The 22,790-nt window shown below is 41.3% G+C and overlaps 3 protein-coding genes across 5 annotated transcripts; 2 read left to right on the top strand and 1 right to left on the bottom strand.

Annotated features, from left to right (window-relative positions):
* Nucleotides 1–59: 59 nt before the first annotated feature.
* dpagt1 (dolichyl-phosphate (UDP-N-acetylglucosamine) N-acetylglucosaminephosphotransferase 1 (GlcNAc-1-P transferase)) lies at nucleotides 60–5,313 on the bottom strand. The gene is made up of 9 exons (XM_026329408.1): nucleotides 4,887–5,313; nucleotides 4,639–4,759; nucleotides 4,357–4,570; nucleotides 3,924–4,070; nucleotides 3,562–3,646; nucleotides 3,261–3,449; nucleotides 3,055–3,142; nucleotides 1,252–1,407; nucleotides 60–1,149 (listed from the first exon to the last, which is right to left on the bottom strand). The coding sequence occupies exons 1-9, from the start codon at nucleotides 5,051–5,053 to the stop codon at nucleotides 1,084–1,086; spliced, it is 1,233 nt and encodes a 410-aa protein (XP_026185193.1). The 5' UTR covers nucleotides 5,054–5,313; the 3' UTR covers nucleotides 60–1,083.
* A 908-nt stretch (nucleotides 5,314–6,221) lies between these two features.
* Nucleotides 6,222–21,006, top strand: c2cd2l (c2cd2 like). Of its 3 annotated transcripts, none has more exons than XM_026328114.1 (15): nucleotides 6,222–6,403; nucleotides 6,792–7,216; nucleotides 14,266–14,361; nucleotides 14,605–14,724; nucleotides 15,263–15,373; nucleotides 16,057–16,170; nucleotides 16,255–16,354; nucleotides 16,444–16,576; nucleotides 16,726–16,790; nucleotides 17,031–17,152; nucleotides 17,577–17,748; nucleotides 17,848–17,946; nucleotides 18,379–18,512; nucleotides 19,149–19,362; nucleotides 19,873–21,006. In XM_026328114.1, exons 2-15 carry the CDS (start codon nucleotides 6,866–6,868, stop codon nucleotides 20,121–20,123), a joined length of 2,082 nt encoding a protein of 693 aa, XP_026183899.1. In that variant the 5' UTR covers nucleotides 6,222–6,403; nucleotides 6,792–6,865; the 3' UTR covers nucleotides 20,124–21,006. The 3 variants fall into 3 exon arrangements, with proteins under 3 accessions (XP_026183899.1, XP_026183902.1, XP_026183901.1); XM_026328117.1 differs by having other exon boundaries at nucleotides 6,764–7,216; nucleotides 19,873–20,123; XM_026328116.1 differs by having other exon boundaries at nucleotides 6,222–6,510; nucleotides 19,873–20,123.
* A 512-nt stretch (nucleotides 21,007–21,518) lies between these two features.
* Nucleotides 21,519–22,195, top strand: h2ax (H2A.X variant histone). Its single transcript, XM_026328118.2, has one exon. The coding sequence runs from the start codon at nucleotides 21,624–21,626 to the stop codon at nucleotides 22,050–22,052; it is 429 nt and encodes a 142-aa protein (XP_026183903.1). The 5' UTR covers nucleotides 21,519–21,623; the 3' UTR covers nucleotides 22,053–22,195.
* Nucleotides 22,196–22,790: the final 595 nt, after the last annotated feature.

Genomic DNA, 22,790 nt, shown 5'->3' with positions numbered 1-22,790 from the left:
CAATATATTGCATTCAGAATCATATTTACTACAGTATTGTCAACAAAATGAACAATGTGTTTATTTTTCTCAGCTTTTATTTAATAATTTGAGCTTTTCATTTCAACAGTAAACAGTTTGTTATTTAGTTACATTCCTAAACAAAATCATCCAGTGCCAGCTGACTTCACATTTATGTTTGCTGAATGAACCCTTGGGGGAACAAATGCATAGCATAAAAATACATCTCTGTATCCAATAATACCAAAAAGGTGCAAACAATCAATTCTCATTGTTTTAGTCAGGACACTCCTCACTTTTTACAGACCTTCAGTAACCTTTACAATGATTCAGACACTATAATCTCACCTCGCCTCTTCTGCTATCCACACATGCCTACACCTGTGAGATTCTTCAGACTGATGATGACTTCCTTATCCTCACACTTTTATTTCAGTCACCTTCATAAGAGCAAGTTTACAGGTAAAAATCAAACAAAAAAAATATACTAACCTTCCCACCTATGTTGCATGGATTGATAGTCATGCAGAATTAAGTGTGAGTGGATACTTTAGCCAGTTGTGCTTCAACAGCAGATTCAGGCAATGGACCATTATGTGAACATTTGTTTCATTTTGGAGCACCTACAGATCCACAGATCTGTTATCAAATGGTAACAATTAGGAGCAAGCAACCAGCCACTGCTTTTGACTGCCCCAATGACAGAGTCATCCCTACTTATTGTAATTTCCTTTAAAAAAAACTGGTACAAAAATATACTTTCAGGGTGGGCACATTAGATAATTAAGGTCCAATTACTTTTTCCTGCTTGTAATTACTGAAACCCATAGTGGAAGAAGAATAACTGACAGTACTGACGTTTAAATCAGGCCCTTAGCCTTTAATGATTATATGTGGAAATTGTCTAATATAGTTTTAAATGCTGCACTGGGTCTTTACTGTAGGTAGAATTTGGGGCAGAAATAAAATTGTGAGGTAATAAAATCTAGGAAAAGACAGATGAACCATGAGCCTGTAAAATAGTTCGAAAACAAAATCATATGTTTCAGTCATCATTCTCTCCCATGTTTTCATTAGAGTTGTCTAGACGTCGTAGAAGAGACGCACCAGATGGTAACGGATTCCAAAAGCCACTGCACTGCCCATTACCTGAGTGAGAAATGAAAATGAGCATAATGTCAAACAGCCACCTACTCCTCAGTGACTAACGATGTTTGAGTGTATGTAGACACAGCAGGTGCTTTGTTGTACCTGTATGATGAGCATGATGATTGTCAGATCCCTCTCATGGATGGGCCCAAATAATTTCAAAACTAGATTTATTATGGTCATATTGTTGCACTCAATAAAATCATCATCTTTCTCCTGGCCTCTTTGCACCTCGAGCAGCTTCAGTAACTCTGCCACCTGTTGAGGGTCAAAGACATTATTGTAATAAAACAATAAACACGTGGGAGTCTCCTGGTGGCCTTCCTCACCAGTGTGTTTATCCACGTGGACCACATCTTGCTGAATGTTGTATAGCGCACTGAGACTTATATGGTAAAATGCACTAAAATAAACTTGAAATTTAACTTCTTGTAGAAAACAGGTTTATGAAGGTACTGCATCTATAATATACTGAGAATTAGACAAATTTACTTATATAGCGTTTTATATGCACCTAAACAAACTCAGTGCACATGTTACACTATTCGCTGATTCACACACTCAGATTGATGGCGTACAACACCATCACCCACCTACTCAAACAGCGATGGCACATTTACTGGGAGTGACATCATCGGGTTCACTGACTTACCCAAGGACAATACGACAGCTGTGCGGAAGCTGCCGTATAAGAAGATGTCAAACTAGGAATATGCAGCAGCACACAGATGTTTGTGCTAATTTAAAATTTAATGCTGAGGACGTAGATGTTAGTCAAAACGCAAATGAATCCAGCTGCAGATTCACTGGCTGCCAGACTATTCCCCTCACTCTACCTTTGTCTTCTGTCTGTTACTGGGAATTCACACTGAAAACAAGGTGTAAGCAACGTGTAAAAAAGTGCTAATAAAATAACTCATTCACACTGAAGTGTTTTTAGAGCTCTGTTCAGTGTCTCTTTGGCCAGAACAGTGTCTGTCTGCCAGCCACTCCTGATGAGCGGTCTTCACCATGGTCTTCACCAGGCTGACCAACAGCATGAATGTACAGAGCAATGTAGGCTTCATGTAGGCTCATCAGGAACAAATCAGCTACATTTTTATGTAAGGATTTTGGTCATAATAGACACCAGTACAAAGTTAATTAACAGGAAAGAGCTTGTGACTCGTGTGTAATGTGTTTTGTGTGAAATGACAAATTTGATAGAATGGAGCTCAGTATATTGCATGAGATTTGTTAAGCGTGTCTAAACACATTCAGCGTGAATTGGCCTACATGTTTCAGTCACACTGAACGCTCTTCTCCCCTGCCTCTCAGGTCAAAAACAAACCTGAGAAGCAGGAGCACCTGGCAGCACATCTTCCAATATTGATAAATGACAAACAGTGCCATCTTTGTACACAGCACAGACTGTTTACTCTGATTTTTTTACTTTTACTGTCTTATCTTTCCATGTAGGTAGATGCAGGGGAAGTCTGGAGGGTTGGATCTATAACACATAGTGTATAAAAATAATAGAAATAGCCAGTAAATCCAAATATTGGGTTAAAGGTCACATGTATTTGCTGTTTGTAATTACATAACAGACCACAGTTAATGCCAAACTGTTCTGCCAACTACCGCCATGATTATATTCCAGACCTGTGGAAAACACTAAAATCCCACTGCATTTTGTTACTATACACTGACATTATGAGTGAAATAGAGCAGAAAGACTTTGAGAAAATTACAAGGCTAAAGACAGAAAATGAATAGGCAATTCTGTGCTAATTGCTTGCTCGTTCAAAGATATACGTGTTACTCTTAAATGATTAAGTTATTAATAAGAAAACATGCATAGTTTAGAAACAATGAATAAGTGAATTATAAGTAAAACAAAATAATGCACCAAAACAAGAGCTTTACCTTTAGAATAAGGTGTCCTAATTTAGAGAGGTCCTTTCTTTTGAATTTAGAATAGCTCATTTCCAGTTTACCAGTGTCTGGATTCAGTCTTCCAGTAGCAGAATAATTGGGAGAAAGAAAAATACAAACAAACAATAAGAGTAAATAATCAACATCAGTGATATTTGAAAATATATCACAGACAAATTGCATAAGCAGCAGGTTACCTGGGGAGCCGGTGTCTGGGGCAGGGGATGATGTGAAAAAGCTGAGGTAAGGAGTAGACAAAGTTCACTACTTGGGGAATGAAGAAAAGCAGCATTGTTTTGCTGAAGTGCCCCAGGATGCCAACTACAGCAAATGTCATCCCAGCAAAGTAGCAGAAAGTGTCTCCCACAAACACAGATGACGGATACCTGTGACAAAACAGGTTAAAAGTAAAGAGATTATACATTAAGGGCCCAAACATACAAAATATTCCTCTGCACTTTCAAATTTAGACAGCTGAATGCAATAGTTTTAACTTACCAGTTGTGGTAAAAAAGTGCCAATGTTGTGAAGAAAAACGGTATCATGAAGTAAAGGGAGAAAACATGGTCATCACGGTAATCTCCTGATCAATAAGATATCCAAAACACAACAAACCAAACGTCAGATTAAAAGTGTTCAGCATTTTTGCATGTCATAAGCAATTTTTTATGTTGATTAAAAAGGTGCACTGCTAAATGTCCTCAATTCTAAATTCTGCCTATGTGGTGGGATAATTTCACACTTTGACAGGGGAATTTAACTTGTTTCAGACATTTACATGTAAAAATATCCAGTAAACTCATGACTTGCAGTGCAGACACTGATCTGTAACGCTGATGAGAAAAGAAACAACCACACACCACTGAGCTCTAGCAGGTTGAAGACGATGATGGAGCCGGAAATAAAAAGGGCTTGACCAGATTCAATTCCGTTGATGCCTGCTAGGATGTTGATGGCATTTGTGCAGAATACTGCAAGCATTCCCATGTAGACATAGTAGAGAATACCTGCAAGATATTCAAATTATTACAGAGGTCACTTCCACCAGCAACTGCCACATGTGTATGGGTCAAATTCACAGTATCAGACAACATACAATGAATTTCCCTAAACCATTTGAGTAAACGATGTCTCATTTCCTAACCTTCCTGAAACTAAACCATATTTCAAAATGACACCAGTCAAAGAACAATGGCTTGGTAAAATCTTGGGATCCCTAAGGAAGAAATGGAGGATATCTAGGAAAAATATCTGGAATACCCAAATAATTCTGCTAACAATCGCACAACCCACCAAGATCCAAGTGTAGCCCAAGAAGGGCTCTGAAGGGTTTGGGCACCACTATGACCGTGTTGCCGAAGTTGGTGAAATAGACCATGAGCAGCGGCAGGGAAGCCATCGTGGGGAGCAGAAGCTTGTGTCTCCATCGTAGGTTCAGCACGTCGTCAGCAAAGCCCAGGAAGATCATGCAGCAGATGGCCAGAAGAGCACCGATCAGCTGTACAAACTGAGCAAACACAGATACATGAGCTGGGGACAGAAACAGACTGACTGACTATACGTCAATCAACACACCTCATCATGTGGGAAGCCCATGCACTGATCTCCTACAAAGCAGCTGAGGAAAGGCACTGGGATGAAGCAGAAGAGGATGATTAGGAAGACTGTCCCACTGATGACTCCTTGAGACTCTGGACTGTCGAGACCAAAAACAGAGACAAAGTGAGAATGTGGGTGGGAAAAGCCCACAGCTGACCTGCAACCTGCACACACTAATAAACACAAACTAAGGTTAAAGGTTAAGACACTGAATAGACACGTACACTTCCTTTTTGGACGTCTTGTTTAGGTCGATTCCGTACAGTCTTGCGGAGATGAAATGCTCTTTGAAAGCAGGGATGAGTTTCATCGTAGCCAAGCAGCCGAGCACAGACAGGGAGCAGCTGATCACCAGCGGCAGGACGGGCACTGGGGACATGGTTTCAGGCATTTCGGTGAGTCTGGGTCTGACGGATATAACCAGGTTTGTGGCCAACGTGACGATGAACGAGATTTAGCTGCCTCTTCACTGAGGTAAAAACATGTCAGGCCGTTATTATTTACAACAAAACTCATATCCGTAAAAATTAGTCCATGAGTCGCAGTGGTGACAAAAGAACCATCCCCACAGCGGCTTTTATTACGGCTTGTTGATGCTTTTACCTGCACACCACACCAGTCTGACCGTGAAGTCACGGCCTTTTACGAGAACATGGCATTTCCGGTCAAACTCTTCGAAATAAAGGTCAGCTTTATTATCTGGAAAGATAGACTACATGACTGTAAAAGGGTTGCATTACGGGGAAATCATATATGTTAAAATAATGTATAATATTTGTTGTTGTTTTAACGGAATATTACTGCAATTGCTCTATTTTAAGTTAACAACTTGTTTTTATTTTTGTTGCCTCGCGCAGCTGTCAACTTCCTGCCACTACACAACGGTGATGACACGGAAGTGGTCTCTTCTTCTTTGGTCCACATGTCATTAATATTTTGAACTTCTGCCATCTATTGTCGATAAACATTTCAGAGATAACATTTTGCATAAAAAATAAAAGTAGTTTACAGAATTAAACCATTTAGAAATGACCCTACTGACTTAGTATGATGCGTAAACTTCTACACATGGCGCAGTAACTTTTATTTACTTTTTTAATTCACTAAAAGCAGTCTAAATATAGGAATAAAAATATAACGTAGGCTTATAATGAGTATTCAAAATACTTCTAAAATAAAATCAGCACAATGTAGCCTCCTTAAAGTGTCAAAATACAAGTAGTGAAGTAAAAACGTTTTGCCTCTGAAATGTGGTATAGTTGGGTAATCATAACATCACTGGTACAATGATGACTAGAATACAATTGTTGGGGTAGGGCTGGGTGCAAATCTTGCTATTTGACCTTTGCATCTATAGGGGCCCAACATATTCTCATGAATATAAATCACACAGCAAACTATCGATGGCAACTTCATTATAGTTTGCTCAACTACCCCAGTTTTCTGTGTGGAAGTTAGCCTATTTATTTATTTTAATCTCTTATATTTTCTCCTTTTATTTTGAAGGCTCTTCGTTCACTTCCTTTCGCTGTCTGTTCCCTGCAGCGCCGCCTGCAGACCAATGACGCCCTGAAATCAGCGTAGTAGAGAGTCGAGAGGTTACGGAGGCAGGAGGGTGCGATCAGCGGAGACTGTAAACCCACCGGGCCCTGAAATCCGGTTCCAGAGAGGGGAGGGCTTGTTTCTGAATCGATAGATGACAGCAGAGAGACATCAGACCCGCTGCTGACTCGGACATGGGGTAAACACATTTGGTGCTTGCAGAGCTGCACATCGCCATGAAGGCAGATTCATGTTACTGATGCTTTGCTTTCGATCGCCTGCAGCTGGGACAGTCTAAGTTAGACGGTAGGCTGCAGCTACAACCCATTATCTGAGTTTATTCCGTTTACCTGCGCTGCGTCGACCTCTTTGCTAATGCATAATTCATTTTTTATAGATATCTACGCACCGTTAACACAGTTTGTAGTGCATGGTCTTCTGCTTCACACAGGCGGGTGTTTTAACGTGAAATGAAAGAAACAGGAAAAATAAAGTTGGGATATATACTCTGTTCTGAGGTGTACCACAGTTATAACCTGTAAGTACCTCTTCAGTCTAAATGACTGTCTGTCTGCTGCCTCTCACAGGCTGATCTGCTCTGACTGACAGTCCTGATATTTCCATCCGAACCCGATGATATGAGAGGCTCCAGGAGGCGGTGATGGAGGTCCAGGACTTGGGTTGGCTCTGCCTGGTGGGTCTCTTTCTAGCCTCATTGCTCATTGTGCTGCGATGGCTGTTCCAGTACTGGCAGACTGTACTGCGGGTGTGGAGAGCCAGGAAGAAAGCCAAGCAGGACAGGAGAGAAACAGCCTGGCAGCAGCCCCACCAGAGCCACGTTGGAGCTGTGTGGGGCTTCCTGATGAAGCTCCGCTCGGGCCGGGATGGAGCATCTGCATCTGAGGCTGGAGTTAAAAGCCTGTTGACTTCTCTTTTCACCTTCAAGTCCTTCAGCGAGCACTGGCAGAGAACGTGGGTCAGAGCTCTGAATGAGCAAGCATGCAGACAGGGGGTGAGTTGTGAATCTGACACCTTAATAAACAGGGGGAGGTGTAGCACAAATCATTTTGCAAAGGAACATAAACATAAGCATGACAGCAGTGTGTAAAAGACCTCTGGTTACTTCTCTAAGCAGGGGCATAAATAGTTAAGCAAGGCTGCTGTGCCCATGTGCGCTGGAAGTGTGTGTAGGCAGAGAGATGGTGTGGGAGTTGGAGTGTCTCTAATCGGTTAAGAGGATGGGGGGCAGAGCCTTGTGTAACAGCTCTGATTCAATGCACAAAGGACCAGAGAGGCAAAACCAGTCAGCGTAGTGACAGCATGAACACCCACAGCTCATAAAAATAGTCTGATACCCCTGCCTGTGTGTGTGTGGGGGGGGGGGTATGGATGTGTGCAAGCACTGAGAGAAGAGGCAATATCAGTGTTTTCAAGAGAGTTGGTTGTCTCACCTACCCTGCAGCTCATAACCCTTTTCTGATAATATTAAAGTAAAACACAACTCTGATTCACACAGCAATGGATTTACTGTGGTCAGCAGAGCGGACAGTTGGCAGTCTGGCACGTGTTAGTGGCATATCATAAGTTTCTAAAGGTCTTTCTCCTTTTAAACTGTTCCTTTGATCCATGGGAATCAAAGTCTGTCACACAGTCGGATGCCCATTTAGAAACTGTGTGAGCCGAGTGAGAGATGAGCTGGCGAGGACTTTAAAGGGGTCAGATCAATCCACACAGTGAACGGCTCCATCCAGATTCATAAGGGTCACATCACCTCAGAGGATTCAAAAGCCTCCCCGTAGATGTTGATGTTAACGCTTTGGAGAACTAGTCATTGAGTGATTGTGATTGTATTGGAAAAAATACGCTATGGGCTTAGCCTAATGATGCAATTAGTAGGTCATCCAGATTAGAGAGATGTCCAACTTGCTCACCAGTACTCAATCTCTTCACGCTGAAAACTCAAACCTTTTTGTCAAACAACTGAAACTCCATAATCTAGTCCACTAATTTAGCCGAGTGCTGTCTAGACCGATTTATGTTCACGTGGCTTCGTGTGAATTGCTTCTTGTGCCGAGGTTCTGTTTTGGTATGCAGCATTACGCCAGCAGAGCGTATATCTGATTTTAAGTGTTAAGTAGTCTTGTTTTTGTACTGGTGACCAGAGGTCTCAGTGCCTCTGCTCTCCTTTTATATGGGGTGGTAAATGGGCGTGTTCCTGCTGAGTTATCTTTGTTCCTGTCAGTTACCAAGAAACTCCACAACACTGGCATGAACCTTGACTGAACTTTTAGACTGTTTAGTGACATTTAGACTGTACTTCCTTGAAAGTAAATCACAGTACAACCTAGCTGTTTTTTCACAGCTACTCTGTTTGAGCTGGAATTAGTATTTACCTTTAAGCAGTTCTTTGGTAGCCCTAAAAACACCACTGAGCTGTGGAAATTAAATGGACTGCTTTTAATGAGATTGTTTAAGTTGCTATGAATATTTTTTGTATGTAAAAAAAACACTTATGGTTGATCTGTGTTGACTGTATCATCCTTAAGTGTATAAATTGCTTTACAAACTAAGGAGAGGAACTTCAAAGAAGTCTTTCAGCAGGTACATGGTGTTTACTCTTTAATTTAATTCATCAGACTGGATAAACACCGAGACACAGACGTCTTGTCTGTCCGTCCACGTAGTGTTTAGTTTGTGAACGGAGAGCGTGAGCCAGAGCTTCCCGAGCTCGCTCATCATAAAATATCTGCCAGTCATCCCGTCTGATCGCAGACCAATCTGTTATTCTAAATGTGTCTCGGGAATATGCAAATAACTTGTCAGTTTGTTAATGAAAGTTTTACCACAGACACAGAAATAATAAATCACAAACATGTCTTGTTAAATAGATATACACAGAGGACTTCATCTAAGAGCCAGTGTGGTCTAGTGATTGATGACACTTGTCCTTGTCACTTAAGAGTCATATACTGTATAGTGTTTTTTAAAGTCTGTCAGATGTATGTGAAAGAAAACATCTATTCATATAGTGTGCTGCAACAGCCAGTTTGCCCTGTCATTTTATTTGTACTGTTTTGACTCAGAGCTGTATTTTGGTTCTGGTTTTCTATCCCTCCTGGCTGGAAAAACCTGCTGTGGAGGTTTGAGGAGATAAGGCATTAATTGGTAAAGTACAGTAAAGTAAGCACCTACCACCTGTTAGACACGTTGCTGTGGCCACTTTGAAAACAGACACTGGAGCAACCGCCTGAACTATGGTCACCAAGACTCACATTCTCCTCTAACTTGCATTTCATTATTATGTTTCTGCATCAGGCAAACATGAGCTTCACTGTCGGAACACAGTACGATGAACATACGCCTTCAGTGTCATCAAGTGGGGATTAGTACGCAAATCCTGCATAGCATTAACCCAAGTACTTCTCCGGAATTCAAGATTGATGCTGACAGAGGTCTTTAAATAATTATGTTGAAATTTATCCAAACAAAGGCAAGTTGAATGGGCCTAACTGGAATGTCGGAGAAAAACCTTTTTCTCTGCGGGCCCCATTGTGTTTGGTCAACTGATGGAAAAACACCTTGTGAAATCTACTGTTATAAGTGTAGCAGGAAATTTGATTCCAACTGCATCCTTGTGAAATCATTTTATGTAGATAGCCGAATCAATGAGTCAGTCTACAGAAAATGAATTGGCAACTATTTTGCTATCCAATTAATTGTTGAGTAATTGACTCATTACCATTTATACTGTGAAGAGATACAAATGTCTACTTTCAGAAATGTTACCGTGCAGAGCCTGGAGCATTTCAGAAGTCTGGTTTGGCTGTGCTCATTGAGATTCTGTTCAGTACAACAGAGTGACCTAAGGCAGAAGCCCTCTAACACTCACGTGGGACAATGTAAACACTGCGAGCTTACAGAGCAGCACATGCAGTCTCACTAATTTTGAGTCAGAATGATACGTCTTTGAAGCAAAACACTGTGTCCCAAGGGACAACCTGACCCTGACGCCCAGTATTCAAAATAAGATGACACTTAAAAAATATTCAGAAGGCTGAAAACTGCCAGAAAGGCTGGGAGTTATCACAAAGATACAGTGAGCAGTAGCCACAGAATCACTGTTTGGGTTTGCAGACCTAGTGTGTACTGGGCATACTTAATAACGCTGATATAGGAAAAGAAAACAGTACAACACATGTGAAGGTAGCATGTGAGGTTAGTGGCTTTAAAGCTACTTCACTGCTGCACAGATGTCCAGCCAAGTGTGTATGAGCTCACCAAACAGAGTGTTACGTGAATGCATAAGGTTGATTCTCTGATGATTGGTTAGGGAAGACGACCGCAGCCTCTGGGTGAGAGTGGTTGAACACTGGCCATATGTGGTTGCTGGGTTCTTCACAAAGATATGTCAGGTTTACTTCTGCTCAGACACTAGTGACTCTATTGCAGCAGTGTCCTCAGAAGGGCATCCTATTTGCCGATTTCAACTTTTTCATTTTATCATGAGCATGAGAAATAAAAGACACAGGAATCTGTCTTTTTGGTCCTTCCTGCACCTTTAGACAGTAATCCTGTGATGCAGCTTTTTCATGACTCATTTGTTTATTCAAGGAAAATGTCTTGTCTGCTTAAGTATTACTGTGGATAATACTGGCTATAGTCTTACACTGGCAGAATAGACGCATATGGAGTTATTCAGATGTCTCTGGCTGGATTAGTTTTTGGAGGAGGCTTGAAAGCCTGGACGGGTTGGCCTCTCCAGACCAGCGGATCATAATGCCATCATCAGACTGCATGTGCATCTGCAGCTGACACATGATGTCAAGCTATCGTCACTGGGTTCAGTGGGTGGAAAGAGAGGACTAATAGAGCATAGGAGTGTGCATCTGCAGGAAAGGAAGCACCCCGTCCATTCAAGATCTGCAATTATAAAGAGCCTGGTGATTATGTTGAAGCCCCAGTTCACTTCTTTTCCTCTCTGACTGTGAGCTGCCAGTGGATGATTAATGCTCTATGATTATGCTCAAGTAGGCGACAGGGGGCATTAAGCACTCAGGGCTCATTTATTTTGATAGGGCAGCCTTTTTATCCCTCAGTCACAGATTTAAATTCACCAGCCACTTTTATGTTCACAGCAAAATTACTATATGCAATTTTTTAAGGATGCTCCTTTGACTCAGCATTTGAAATACAGACACACATGACTTGACATGCAAATGTTTATATACTTTATAATAATATATTATTAAGGGAAACTAGAGCAGAAATGTGGGGGTCCTTGCAGTCTTGTTTTATCAATTTTAATTTTATCAATATTATATTTTTTTTATTTTAAACTTGACAATACATTTAGCAGTTCTCAGAGCACTATAATAAATGTCAAAAAGGAGATATAAAAGCCACTTTCACCATCTTAGTTTAGTGTGTCAAGATGCTGGGAATATTAGCATGTTAATCTGTTCCCGATGGCTGAAACAACAATATATAATACGGTTTGTTTTGGCATTTCAAGTTATCAAACTAGAGTTCTGTGTATATAGATTAAAACAGCAATGATAGAGATTTTATTTTCTCCTACTAAAAACGAAAAAGAAACTGCTTTTGCTCTCTGGTGTAGCTGAAATCGCAGATACATGTGACTAATAGAAAGGAAAGGAGAGAGAGATGAGGGTCAACGAAAGCCACGGGGGTGAGTGTATTTCAAGTTAACCCACATGCTTTACAGAAGCGTTCAGTCAGTAAAACCTGGAGGGGGGGTGAAGCTGACAAACCTGAAGTGACACCATGGATGTCCTCAGGAACTGTCTCTTTCCAGAAATACCCTCCACATACACACTTTCATTTGATCAGCGGTCGCTCACAAGGACAAATCTGTAGTTATGCTGCTAGCGTTTCCCTCTTCATGGCAAAATGCACTCTGTAGCCTCTGCCAGGAGGACACACAACACCACAGTGCACCAGATGGTTACTCATGAAGCCAATGGATGTGAAATGTTTATGTAAACTACATTTGAAGGAACAGGAATCTAAAATTAGAAATTCCAGGTTTTGTCTAAAATAATAGTAAATGAACTTAGGATATTTTCTAAATGTATTTATTCAGGGACAGATCTAAAAGTGTATTGGGTATTGACAGTACCATTCTGGCCAAAACTCATGTGCATTTTCAAATATGAAACTTTTTTACAAATAATAATATAAGCACCCACTGGCAGAAAAAACAGACTAACAACATGACTGCCCAGCCCTTTCTCAGGCATGTAAGATTTTGACTGAAGCATCTTGGCAAGCCTGTTCTGCTATGTCCTAAAATAATAAAGTCAGTTTCGTTTTTAAACAGATGCATTTTTGACACTGCAAAAAAACAAAAAACAAATCTGTGCTGTTAATGCACTATGACCTGTCATAGATTGAGGGTTGGATTTAAGGGTTGATAGAACTGATACTAGGAGGTGCCTGCTGAGGTTAATTAAGTTAAGACAAGTTATCATATGAAGTTAAGACACTTATCATATAATTGCTGTTTTAGTGGTTTGATTCTGGGACCAAGGGCCTTTAATGCATGTCCAACCCCAGTCTCTGTCTCGCCTCGTATTTCATTTCTATATCTACACTCTCAGCTCACAACATTGTACTCTACTGAGCCTCATTGCAAAAATACCAGTCGTGTTTGAATGCAGTGACACGGACCTTTAGTGACACGACGAGAACCCTGTGATTAATGGGTTTTTCTAAGTCCTTACAATCTGAAACACATCACATCATATTTGTTCCACGCTTTGAATGTAATGAACGATTTGGTGACCGAGCAATTTCAGAGGCTCCAGCCAACCGAAGTAAACACAACCGATTTTACACTGAAGTCATGTGACTAAAGTGTTGGTCCAGGGAACGTACAAAAGCTTGAAGCATTGTACTTGGCTTCCTGCCCTTCAGCCTGGAATACCAACACACACACGCACCTACACACACACCACCAATGTTGTGATATTATTCTCCTACCTCTGCTCTGCCGCTACTGTTTTGCTTGATAGAAACAGAGGAGCATATGCCCTAACAATAGGGGATTTGTTTTCTTTCACTTGCATCTCCTGTGCCAGTTAAAGCCGTCCAGTGACACAAATCCTCTGGCACACACCCACAGTGATAGTAGGCCACTGGTGTTTCTATGGTTCTGCTGATTGTTTTCTTACAACTGAGATGGCACTTCCTCTTGTTGGGGGTGTATTCCAAGTCCAAGGCTCCCGCAGTAAAGGCTGTCTTGCTGTAAGCATGACTAAGCACTGACTGATGCAGTCTTGCTAATGGATGCTGCTGTGAGGTCTGAGCAGCCTGAACCACTTATAGTTTAATGAGAGGGATTCCACAACTTCTGTAGTATTACAAAAGCTCCTGTTAACTTGAATATACTCCTTGCCACCCTTTGGTCAAACATGCTGGATGTTGCGATTTCTCTTCTTTCAAGTGTCACACACAAGTGTCAGTGTCATCATGCAGATTTCCCTCGGCTTAAAATCACATTTGTGATTTGCCTTGCATTTAAAATATATAAAAAAAGGAGTCTGCTTATCCATTCATATAAACTTCAGGCTTTCTAATTTTTAAAAGTGAATCTTTGGCATGTGGAAATAATCACGCATTAATATTCCTGACTACTACAATATTTGCTTAAGGTTAACGTCTCAGTTTCTGTAAAGGTGGTGAGCATAGAAGCATAGAGACTGATGTTGTACATTTAGTGATAAGAATGTAAGTATGCCATCATTACTGCGTGCAAGTGATCATCCAGTCACAGCTAAGATCAGTTAAGTGTTTTGATGTCTGATACCCGACATGCCTAAAATTCTTCAAATGCCCCAGTTAATTTGAGTTCCAGCTTGAATGCTACAGCAGCACTAATTCACTAAGGCCCATGCAGACTATGACTAGCTGCTAACAAGCTGCATTAAAGGCAGTATCAACACAGTGCGAAACCTTTTATGGCAACCCCAAATCTCTCTTCCTCCCTCTTTCTCTTATGTAATATTTAGGATGTTTTTTCTCTCCCTCTGTCTCTCCCAGAGCTCCATCCAGATTACTTTTGACAGCAGTCTCCAGCTTACTGCTGCCTCTGCAATAGATAGTGTGACCTGCACTGACCAATCGGCACGCCAAATGGTAAGTAATTTTTGTGGTCCATGTTTATTACAGTTGTAATAAACTGCTAAAGCAGGCATCTTAAGCCAGTCACTTTTAAGTGGAGCAATACATACGGACAAGAATCACCACATTTCTGTGTCAAATCAAGTGAGACACCTTGATTTTAATGAGCAGAGAGAACTTATACTGAGTCAATCTAACATTCATGTTTTCTCCCATCCCAGCATTTCTATCCTTTGTCAACCTCTTCTTGTTTTACAGGTTTTACACTGTAAATGTTGGGTGGACACAGTGACTTTTCCTGTGACGGTCACCCAGCAGTCACCCGCTGCTGTTTCCATGGACACCTATCAGATCACAATAGCGCCTATGATGGCAAAGGTACATTGGATTTTTGCAGTTTGCACATTTGAGGGCAAGCTTTAAAAAAAAAAGAGAGAAATAGGTCAAATATGCACGTTACCCTCTGTCTTATTCCAGTTTAACGAAATTAAGAGCCTCTTTCTAATAAATCCTGCAGGTTCTTGTGTCCGTTTTTTGTTTTTGGTTACTTCACTCAAAAAAACATTCATGTTAGAAATGATTTTTCATGGGCCAGTCACTCCTTTCACCATCTAGCACTTAGTACAAAACTTATCTTTTTGCATTGGAATCAAGCATCTTAATAAAATACCATACACTTTTTCTGCTAAATGTTGCCTGGTGTTTAATAATGCAAATATGTCTTCTAGGAAAAAGACTTCGCTGTTGTTTAGGTCTTAATCAATGAGTGTAGTAGTTACAAATGAGAAAATGCTACACATAGAGTCCTTTTTATATTACTCTAGTAATCTACCACACTCTAAATGCAAGTCTCTTAATTAGATTCTTGCTTCTAATGTGTTTTCCCAACCTTGCTGCTTCTGTCTGTCTCCATCAGGTGCTGGTGTGTTTGCAGGAGGTGGAGGACGAGGGTTTGCTGGTGTCCTGGACTCTCTCCAAACAGCCATCATTTTCTCTAACCGCCTCCCCGTGCAAGCTGCAGAGACAGGTGAGAACATCTGATACTGATACCAGTAGTACAATATGTCTGCGACGTGTACTCAGCGGAGGCTACATTTCTAAAACAGTTGGGAGTTTACAAGCTAGAAGGTTGCACACATGCAAAAAAAGAAACTGCACATGATGCCATTTCTTTTCTGAGACTGTGCTCATGCTTTCTGTCAGATGTCTTCATAAATCTCAGTGAACGCGTAATGTTGAGTATGTGACTCACTTTATACCCTATTAAACGCAATATGAGTCATGAAAGAAATGCCTTTCTTAAAATGCCATTAGAAAATATAGGTTTTGTCTGAGACAGCACTGAAGAAAATAAAGTAAGGAAAAAACAGATTGTGAGCATAAGAAATTGTTTTCACTACCGAAGGCAGCTCACATAGGAACTGACTAAATCTGACAACAAGAATATTACAGTCCAGCTTTGATATTTTGTTGCCATATGTAAATATGAAATAGCTCAATCCCCCAGCAGTGCAATGCTTTTTGAACAAACAAAATGGTTTTAGATTAAAGCAACGTTAAAGAATTGCTTGTTTCTTTTGGCTATTGTTAGATGAAAGATATCAGGCATAAAACTGTACTTAAAACCCCAGTTTGTCTATACTTCTGTTTACTGACCAACAACACACATCGTATCATTAGAGAGAGTCAGCTGCTTCTTTTTCTTTGTAGGGTACTGAGGTTGAGGCAGACCTGGACACGATCAAAGGACTGGTAGAGGACACTCTGTTCAGCACTCAGCCAGCCATGGTCCTCAACCTGAAGACTTGTGCATCCAGTCCATTGGTGAGAAACTAACTAGGACCTGTTTTTGTAGAAAAAGATGATAGGTCCTGTACTTAAACTGGTTATGTTTATAAATGATCCCAGGCCCCTATGGACCATCTATCTGTGGGATTAAACTCTGTACCCCAGAGTGTCTTGGTGCGACAACTACTGCTCCGACAGCTCAGGGTGACCTTAAGTAAAGGTCAGGTATTTTTCCTCAGCATCAGATCATTTCTGTCTGGCTTCCTGCCGATTGTCGGAGGCCTCACCATTGTGGTTGCATGTTTGCAGGTCAGTGGTCTAGATCAGGGGAGCTGTGCTGTGTCCTGAGCCTGGACCAACCTCCCACAGAAAGGACAACCCGCTTCCTGCCTGTGCCCACCAACCCCAGCACCTCACTGGAATGGAGCGAAGAAATTACTCTGTAAGACGACATCTGTGGTGTCAGACTGCTGATAATGTGCTGCCATCCTGTAGATTTATGTCAGCAGTAATGGAAAATTTGTGAGAAAAGAGTCATGTTTTTGCATATCTGCTTTTCAAATTAACACTGCTGCTGTCTTTGTGTCAAAGGGAGATGGGCCCAGAAACCAAAGAGCTGAGAATAAGACTTCTGGAGCGGAACGGCAAAAGGGAACGTAAGGCATTGCTTTATAGCTATTTACTGCTGGCTGCTGTTCAGAAACAGGATCAGCAGGAATGTTTAGACTGCTTAAGCAAAATCATTGATGCACTGCTGGCTGTCCCACTGTAATGGACTTTGTTAGCATTTTGGGTTGTATAAAATGTCAGGAGATGCTCTCAGAATTACAGTATATTGTAACAGCTTATATGCTGTACATACAATTGTGTTAGACTTACTTTTTGATTCTGGGTAGAATTCCTGCCTGGTCATGCCGCCATCACATTGGACCCACGGTGCAAAGTTCCTGCTGGACAACATATACTGTCAGTAAGCCCTGGCTGTGGCCTGGCACCAAACGCCACCATCACAGCAGAGGTGAGTGACGGGACGTGGTGGGTTTCTGTAAAATTATCAACAGTTACATCGGCTTTATTATCTAATATCAAGTAAGCTGAAGGAAACTCAGATTAACCACAGTATAAGAGCTGACACATAGTCCATGCATGTAGTAGTCTCAGATCTGCAGACAACTTGTTGCATTTTTCTGTCTCATAATCTTGAGCCTGATTATCTGCTTTATGTCTGCAAAGATAAGCTGCAGGACACAACATCTCTTGTATTCTTCCTGCAACCAATTGATTAGTTAACTCAAAATGCCCAAATGTCAGTTTAGTTAGAGTCTCGAACTAATAACCTTGAACCTCTTTAATAAAGTATCATCTTTTTATTTGGAAAAATCCAACCCTCTATTAAATATGTGAGTGTTCCCCAATTTCTTTTCTTTTTTTGACTCCTCCAGCTGCTGCATGTTGAAACAGAGGAGCCACGCAGCACCCACAATGCTTTGCCACTCCGTTCCTCACTTACGCCCACCAAGAAAGTCGACGTGGACCGAACCATCATGCCAGATGGAACCATAGTCACCACTGTGACGACCGTCCAGTCTCGACTTAGACTGGACTGCAGTCCAGGTTAATTTGAATATTACATTGCGCTCGTGTTTAGTGTGGGATAAAATGTTGTGGCAGTATCAACAAGCAATCACATGAAATAATTGCAATGCCTTTCAGGTGACTCTCCTTTGTGCTCACCATCCAAAGTGGAGGTGACAGAGAAGAAACCTATCATCATATCAGATGACAGAGGCAGCAGCAGCCCCAACCCCAGCAGTGAGTACCAGACCGAAAGGCCAGGCATTGTTTTACATAACAGATGCAAAGTAGGATAAGCAGCAAGGAGCAATGTAACATGAGATAAGAGCACTGTACTTTCATGTCCTGATCGTGCACTCTCTGTGTAGGTGTGCCTGGTCAAAAACATCAAACCTTAACAATAGGGTTACATATGGGAACTAAAAGAAAGTCCAAGAAACACATCAGAAAATCTTAGACAAACTTAACAAAACATACGATTTCACATCAATATTATTTTCTAGTTTAGTAGAATTTCTGTATATATTTCCAATAAACTATCCAATTTAAAATAGACTTGCACTCCAATAAAAGCAAATCAATTCAATAATATGTTTTTTTTTTTTTAAACAGTATGTCGCAGTTTACTAGTATAGTGGTGATTTACATACTTGTGTTTTTGTTGCTCAGAGAGCAGCCGCCTCTCTAATGGCCTGGATCCTGTTGCAGAGACAGCCATTCGGCAGCTGACCGAGTCCGCCTCCAAAGTGGCACGGAAGACACCAACAAAAAGGAGCACGCTGATCATCTCGGGCGTGTCAAAGGTCAGAAGATGGAAACTGTGTCAGATGTCATGGCTTGTAGAAGTTGTGCCACCCCGACCAAAACACAAATAATGAGCCAGTCTTTCCTACTTTTTTTATTTATATAAAACAACTGTGCAAATGCAAAAATTTCAGCTTGTTTTGTAAATAAAAATAATATTTCAACTAGGTTTTGTTTGTTGGTGATTTGCCAAACTTCATTCTAAGGACATTAGCCATTAACAAAGCTACAACACTTACAGTACTTTTATGGAATCTAAAATCCAATGATATAGAGACAGGCAAAATGAGTTTGATCTAAATTTAGTCCACAGTCCCCCACTGGACAATGTAATAGCAGAATGAGAGCCTTCTGACCTGATTTTTTCCTGAAAGCCTGTAGAGATGTATTTAGTGCAGGATGATACAGTGATAGAAAATTCACTGCAATGTACAGATGCCTGATGTTGAAAGTGTAAGAATGTTTGAAAATAATAGCCTTAGTATAAATTGTTCTTAAATAGCATTTTAAGGTGGGGATTCCAGTAAGTAGCTGCACAGATCCATCACCTCTCCTGTGTCCTTTGCACCGCATCTGTAATCGTGATAACATTTTTAAAAGGACACGTTCATGATTCCCTATTTAACATTCATCAGGTTCCACTCTCAGAGGATGACTGTGCGTTATCGAGTGGCTACGCTGCAGCCATGGACGCAGCTATGCATGGAAACCATTTCGGATTGGGGCATCACAAGGACCCTGATGAAACCACACCCTCGGATGTGTCGGAGCGTCCATCTGTGGACGACGTGGAATCAGATACTGGTTCTGCTGGTGCCTTGGAAACCCGCAGCCTCAAGGATCATAAAGGTAATGCTGTCCTCACAGTGGTGTTGGTTGGTATGTGCATTCATCAGAGGTAGAGGTTCAATCTCTGTTCAGTAGTCTAATGCTAATTGTAAAGATAAAATTCAGTAATTCAAATATACTTTTTTATCATTAAGGCACATATTGTTAAACATTTTGTCAATATTAAACAACTTTTTTATTTTCATAACTCACTGTATAGTATATTACTGTTACAAATCTTAGTCTTACATAACATCAAAGCTTGAACTGAGCAGTCACTGATTTACAGGCCATGAACGTTAATGAGTGGGCCTGCTGCCCCCTGGAGGCTATACTGCAATTTACATCTAACCATAATAAAGTAGTTTTGAATGGATCAGTGTTAAAGTAAAAAAAAAGTCAAATTGAATATTAATTTGGTGAAGGAACTGTGTCATAGAATGTGTAGATTCATTAATAAAACTAGTAGTTGTGTCCCAGTGCCGTGCTTGGGGGTGTAATAAAGTGATGCGTTCTGTCTGCTTTCTGCAGTGGGCTTTCTGCAGAGTGGGACAAAGCTGTTGTTCCGCAGAAGACATCGAGAGAAGGATTCCTGCCTCAGCCAATCCCACGAAGACATCTCCAACATGGGAATTAACTTCGCTGCTGCCCCAAATAACAGTCGTAAAAAGTCTGGCAGCTTCTCTCAGCGTCTCATCAAACGCTTCTCTTTCCGCTCATCAGGCAAATCAAAAAGCAAAGGCAGTGCAACTAACGGAGGTGCGAGCTCATTCGATAACTGATTGTCAATGCTAGGGTGTTTGTTCTAAGGCCTCTAATACGATTGGAAGGACAACTAAGTCTGACAAGCTGAGCAGCCCAGGTCACCTGACTGCAGCTCATACCTGCATTTCAGTTTGCTTTTGAAGATTTCAGCCAACCAGGATCTCTAGCAGACTCTCCAAGCTGGGTGATGATTTCTGTCAATTTAACAAATATTGTGTTTCTGTGTCTCTTGTTGACTCCACTAAGACTGTGCAGCAAGATTGCTGACATATAAGCTCATAATCATAATATAATAAAACCTAAAACTTGTAATATTTATGAGAATATTTACAATGTACTGATTTTTTTATTCTCACATGAATGACAATACTAATTTAGGGGCTCTGCTGAGGCACTTGCAAGCAACAAGATTGTCAAAGTTTACGACAAGATGACGGGTGGAGTGGACATACTCAGGGCCTGAAATTAAATCATTGATGATATGAGGAAACCTAGTGTATCCTTCAAAGGCAGAACAGAACCAGTATGTAAAAAATGTACATAGATTTTTGGCCATTTGTGTTTTGTCAGAGAAAATGAAAAATCTTTTACCTTACTGCATAACTTATGAGACTTTAGAACAACCAAATTAAATTATTTTGATTTCATGTTTGTTTGCATCAATAAGAGGACTACTATTAAAAAAAGAGATCGTAGACATGGAGCCAATGCTGTGGGAAGGACACTAATGGACGTGCACAGTGTGTTTGTACTATCATCAAATCAAAATGCTGAAGAAATGAACAAAGGCATTTTATTGTCTAAAGGCACATTAATTGAAGATATATATATATGTATGTATTTCTGTTGTTATATATTTAAAGTTTAATTTATTTCAAATAAATTATTTTTGAAGCGTCACTTTTTCTGTACCTGTCTCTGAATTATATTTAGTTATTTTATTGTAGGAGGTATCATGTAGTTGTTTTAAAACCATACATGCAAAATCTAAAATCTAAGTTACTTTTACCAATTCAGTATCTGCTATTAATCTGCTCATGAGAATATCCTTTTAGTATGGCTCTTTGCAGGCTTTTATTATCTCTAAAGTCGGTCGCTCTACAACTAAACTTATCTGCACTTTAGAAATCCTGCATTTGCTTCCTTTTCCTCTCACAATTTACAAACGCGCCAAAACTTTGAAGCTGGAGGGAAGATCCCGGATTGGTTCTCTTTGTGCACGTCTCTTTACGTGTGAGCCAATCACAACGAGCCCACACAACAACAGCCAATCGCCTTTGTTTCTTCTGTAGGGTCCGTCGTGATTGGGTTGAAGGCGGAACAGTTTACACCAATAATCATTCACTTCCTGTTGTCTTTGCCAATTATAGTTGGGTGTTTTCACCCCAGGCGCCAATCGGATCTTAGGGCGGGACAAAGCGAGGGGTTTATATCCAGGTTGTGTGGTTGTTTCTCTCTCATTTTTTACAAACCTACCTTCGTGGTGTTGTGAACGAACAGCGTCTCGACAACCGACCATGTCTGGAAGAGGCAAAACCGGAGCAAAAGCCCGCGCTAAGGCAAAGACCCGCAGCTCCCGCGCCGGGTTGCAGTTCCCAGTCGGCCGTGTCCACCGTCTCCTCCGCAAGGGTAACTACGCTGAGAGAGTGGGCGCCGGGGCCCCGGTGTACCTGGCCGCCGTGCTGGAGTACCTCACCGCTGAGATCCTGGAGTTGGCCGGCAACGCCGCCAGGGACAACAAGAAGACCCGCATCATCCCCCGCCACTTGCAGCTGGCTGTCCGCAATGACGAGGAGCTGAACAAACTGCTCGGCGGGGTCACCATCGCTCAGGGCGGTGTCCTGCCCAACATCCAGGCCGTCCTGCTGCCCAAGAAGACCGGCCAGTCTGCACCGAGCTCCGGCAAGGCGGGCAAGAAGGCCTCCTCTCAGTCTCAGGAGTATTAGCCTTCCGGCTAACAACACTCTCCCCAAAGGCCCTTTTAAGGGCCACCAATTCCTCATTGAAAGAGCAACTTTTCCTGTTCACCACTGTCTTGTTTTCCCTTGGGCATGTTTATTTTTATTTAATAAACGCTTGATTTGTAAAAGTAGTGGTTACCGTTCGTTGTCACGACAGGCTAGCTGAAGCTACATGCTAATTTCCTAAAGTTTGACCACTAGCCTGTGAGTTTGTCTGCTGCTGACTGCTTTCAATGAAGAGCAGTCTGAAGCTCGTAGTACGGCTGGGTAGCTTCATACCAACATATTACGGGCTGCACTAAATTCAGCAGGTCATTACAGGGCGTTAGGAAAGAAAGATCTTAGCTTTCTACTCGCCGACGTGCACGCCTGGTTGACAGGCCAGGTCCTGCAACACACCCTGCAGACTATTTACTGTGCTGTGGTTGGCTCTAGCGTGACTATGCAGCTTTTGTGCACGCTCCTTTCTTCAGTTTGCGTTCACTACAGATCAGCCAGCACATGGCCTCTAAAATACAAACTCAAAAGAGCATGGTGAGTTTAAGGTCATCAGTTTAAAAGTGGGTTTTAATTGCATCCAGCTTAATCTAATCAAACTAAGACATCTATTGTGTGTTGCTTTTGGTAACCATTAAATGCATTTCATTCTTTAGTGGTTTTGGTTCCAACAAGACTAGGAGCTAACCCTTTATTCCTGGGCTGTATTGTAACTTAGCTGCTTCT

The sequence above is a fragment of the Mastacembelus armatus genome, chromosome 14 (assembly GCF_900324485.2).
Source record: "Mastacembelus armatus chromosome 14, fMasArm1.2, whole genome shotgun sequence".
Classification (NCBI taxonomy): domain Eukaryota; kingdom Metazoa; phylum Chordata; class Actinopteri; order Synbranchiformes; family Mastacembelidae; genus Mastacembelus; species Mastacembelus armatus.
This window is presented reverse-complemented; position numbering and strand designations above follow the sequence as displayed.

Excerpts from the sequence above, each read along its gene's own strand:
- c2cd2l (XM_026328114.1), top strand. The coding sequence starts at position 6,866 with ATGGAGGTCCAGGACTTGGGTTGGCTCTGCCTGGTGGGTCTCTTTCTA. Across the intron at positions 14,725-15,262 it reads TAGCGCCTATGATGGCAAAG|GTGCTGGTGTGTTTGCAGGA; the intron begins GTACATTGGATT and ends TGTCTCCATCAG. Across the intron at positions 17,749-17,847 it reads TAGACTGGACTGCAGTCCAG|GTGACTCTCCTTTGTGCTCA; the intron begins GTTAATTTGAAT and ends AATGCCTTTCAG.
- dpagt1 (XM_026329408.1), bottom strand. The coding sequence starts at position 5,053 with ATGCCTGAAACCATGTCCCCAGTGCCCGTCCTGCCGCTGGTGATCAGC. Across the intron at positions 3,647-3,923 it reads CAACCTGCTAGAGCTCAGTG|GAGATTACCGTGATGACCAT; the intron begins GTGTGTGGTTGT and ends CTTATTGATCAG. Across the intron at positions 3,450-3,561 it reads GCACTTTTTTACCACAACTG|GTATCCGTCATCTGTGTTTG; the intron begins GTAAGTTAAAAC and ends GTTTTGTCACAG.
- h2ax (XM_026328118.2), top strand. The coding sequence starts at position 21,624 with ATGTCTGGAAGAGGCAAAACCGGAGCAAAAGCCCGCGCTAAGGCAAAG.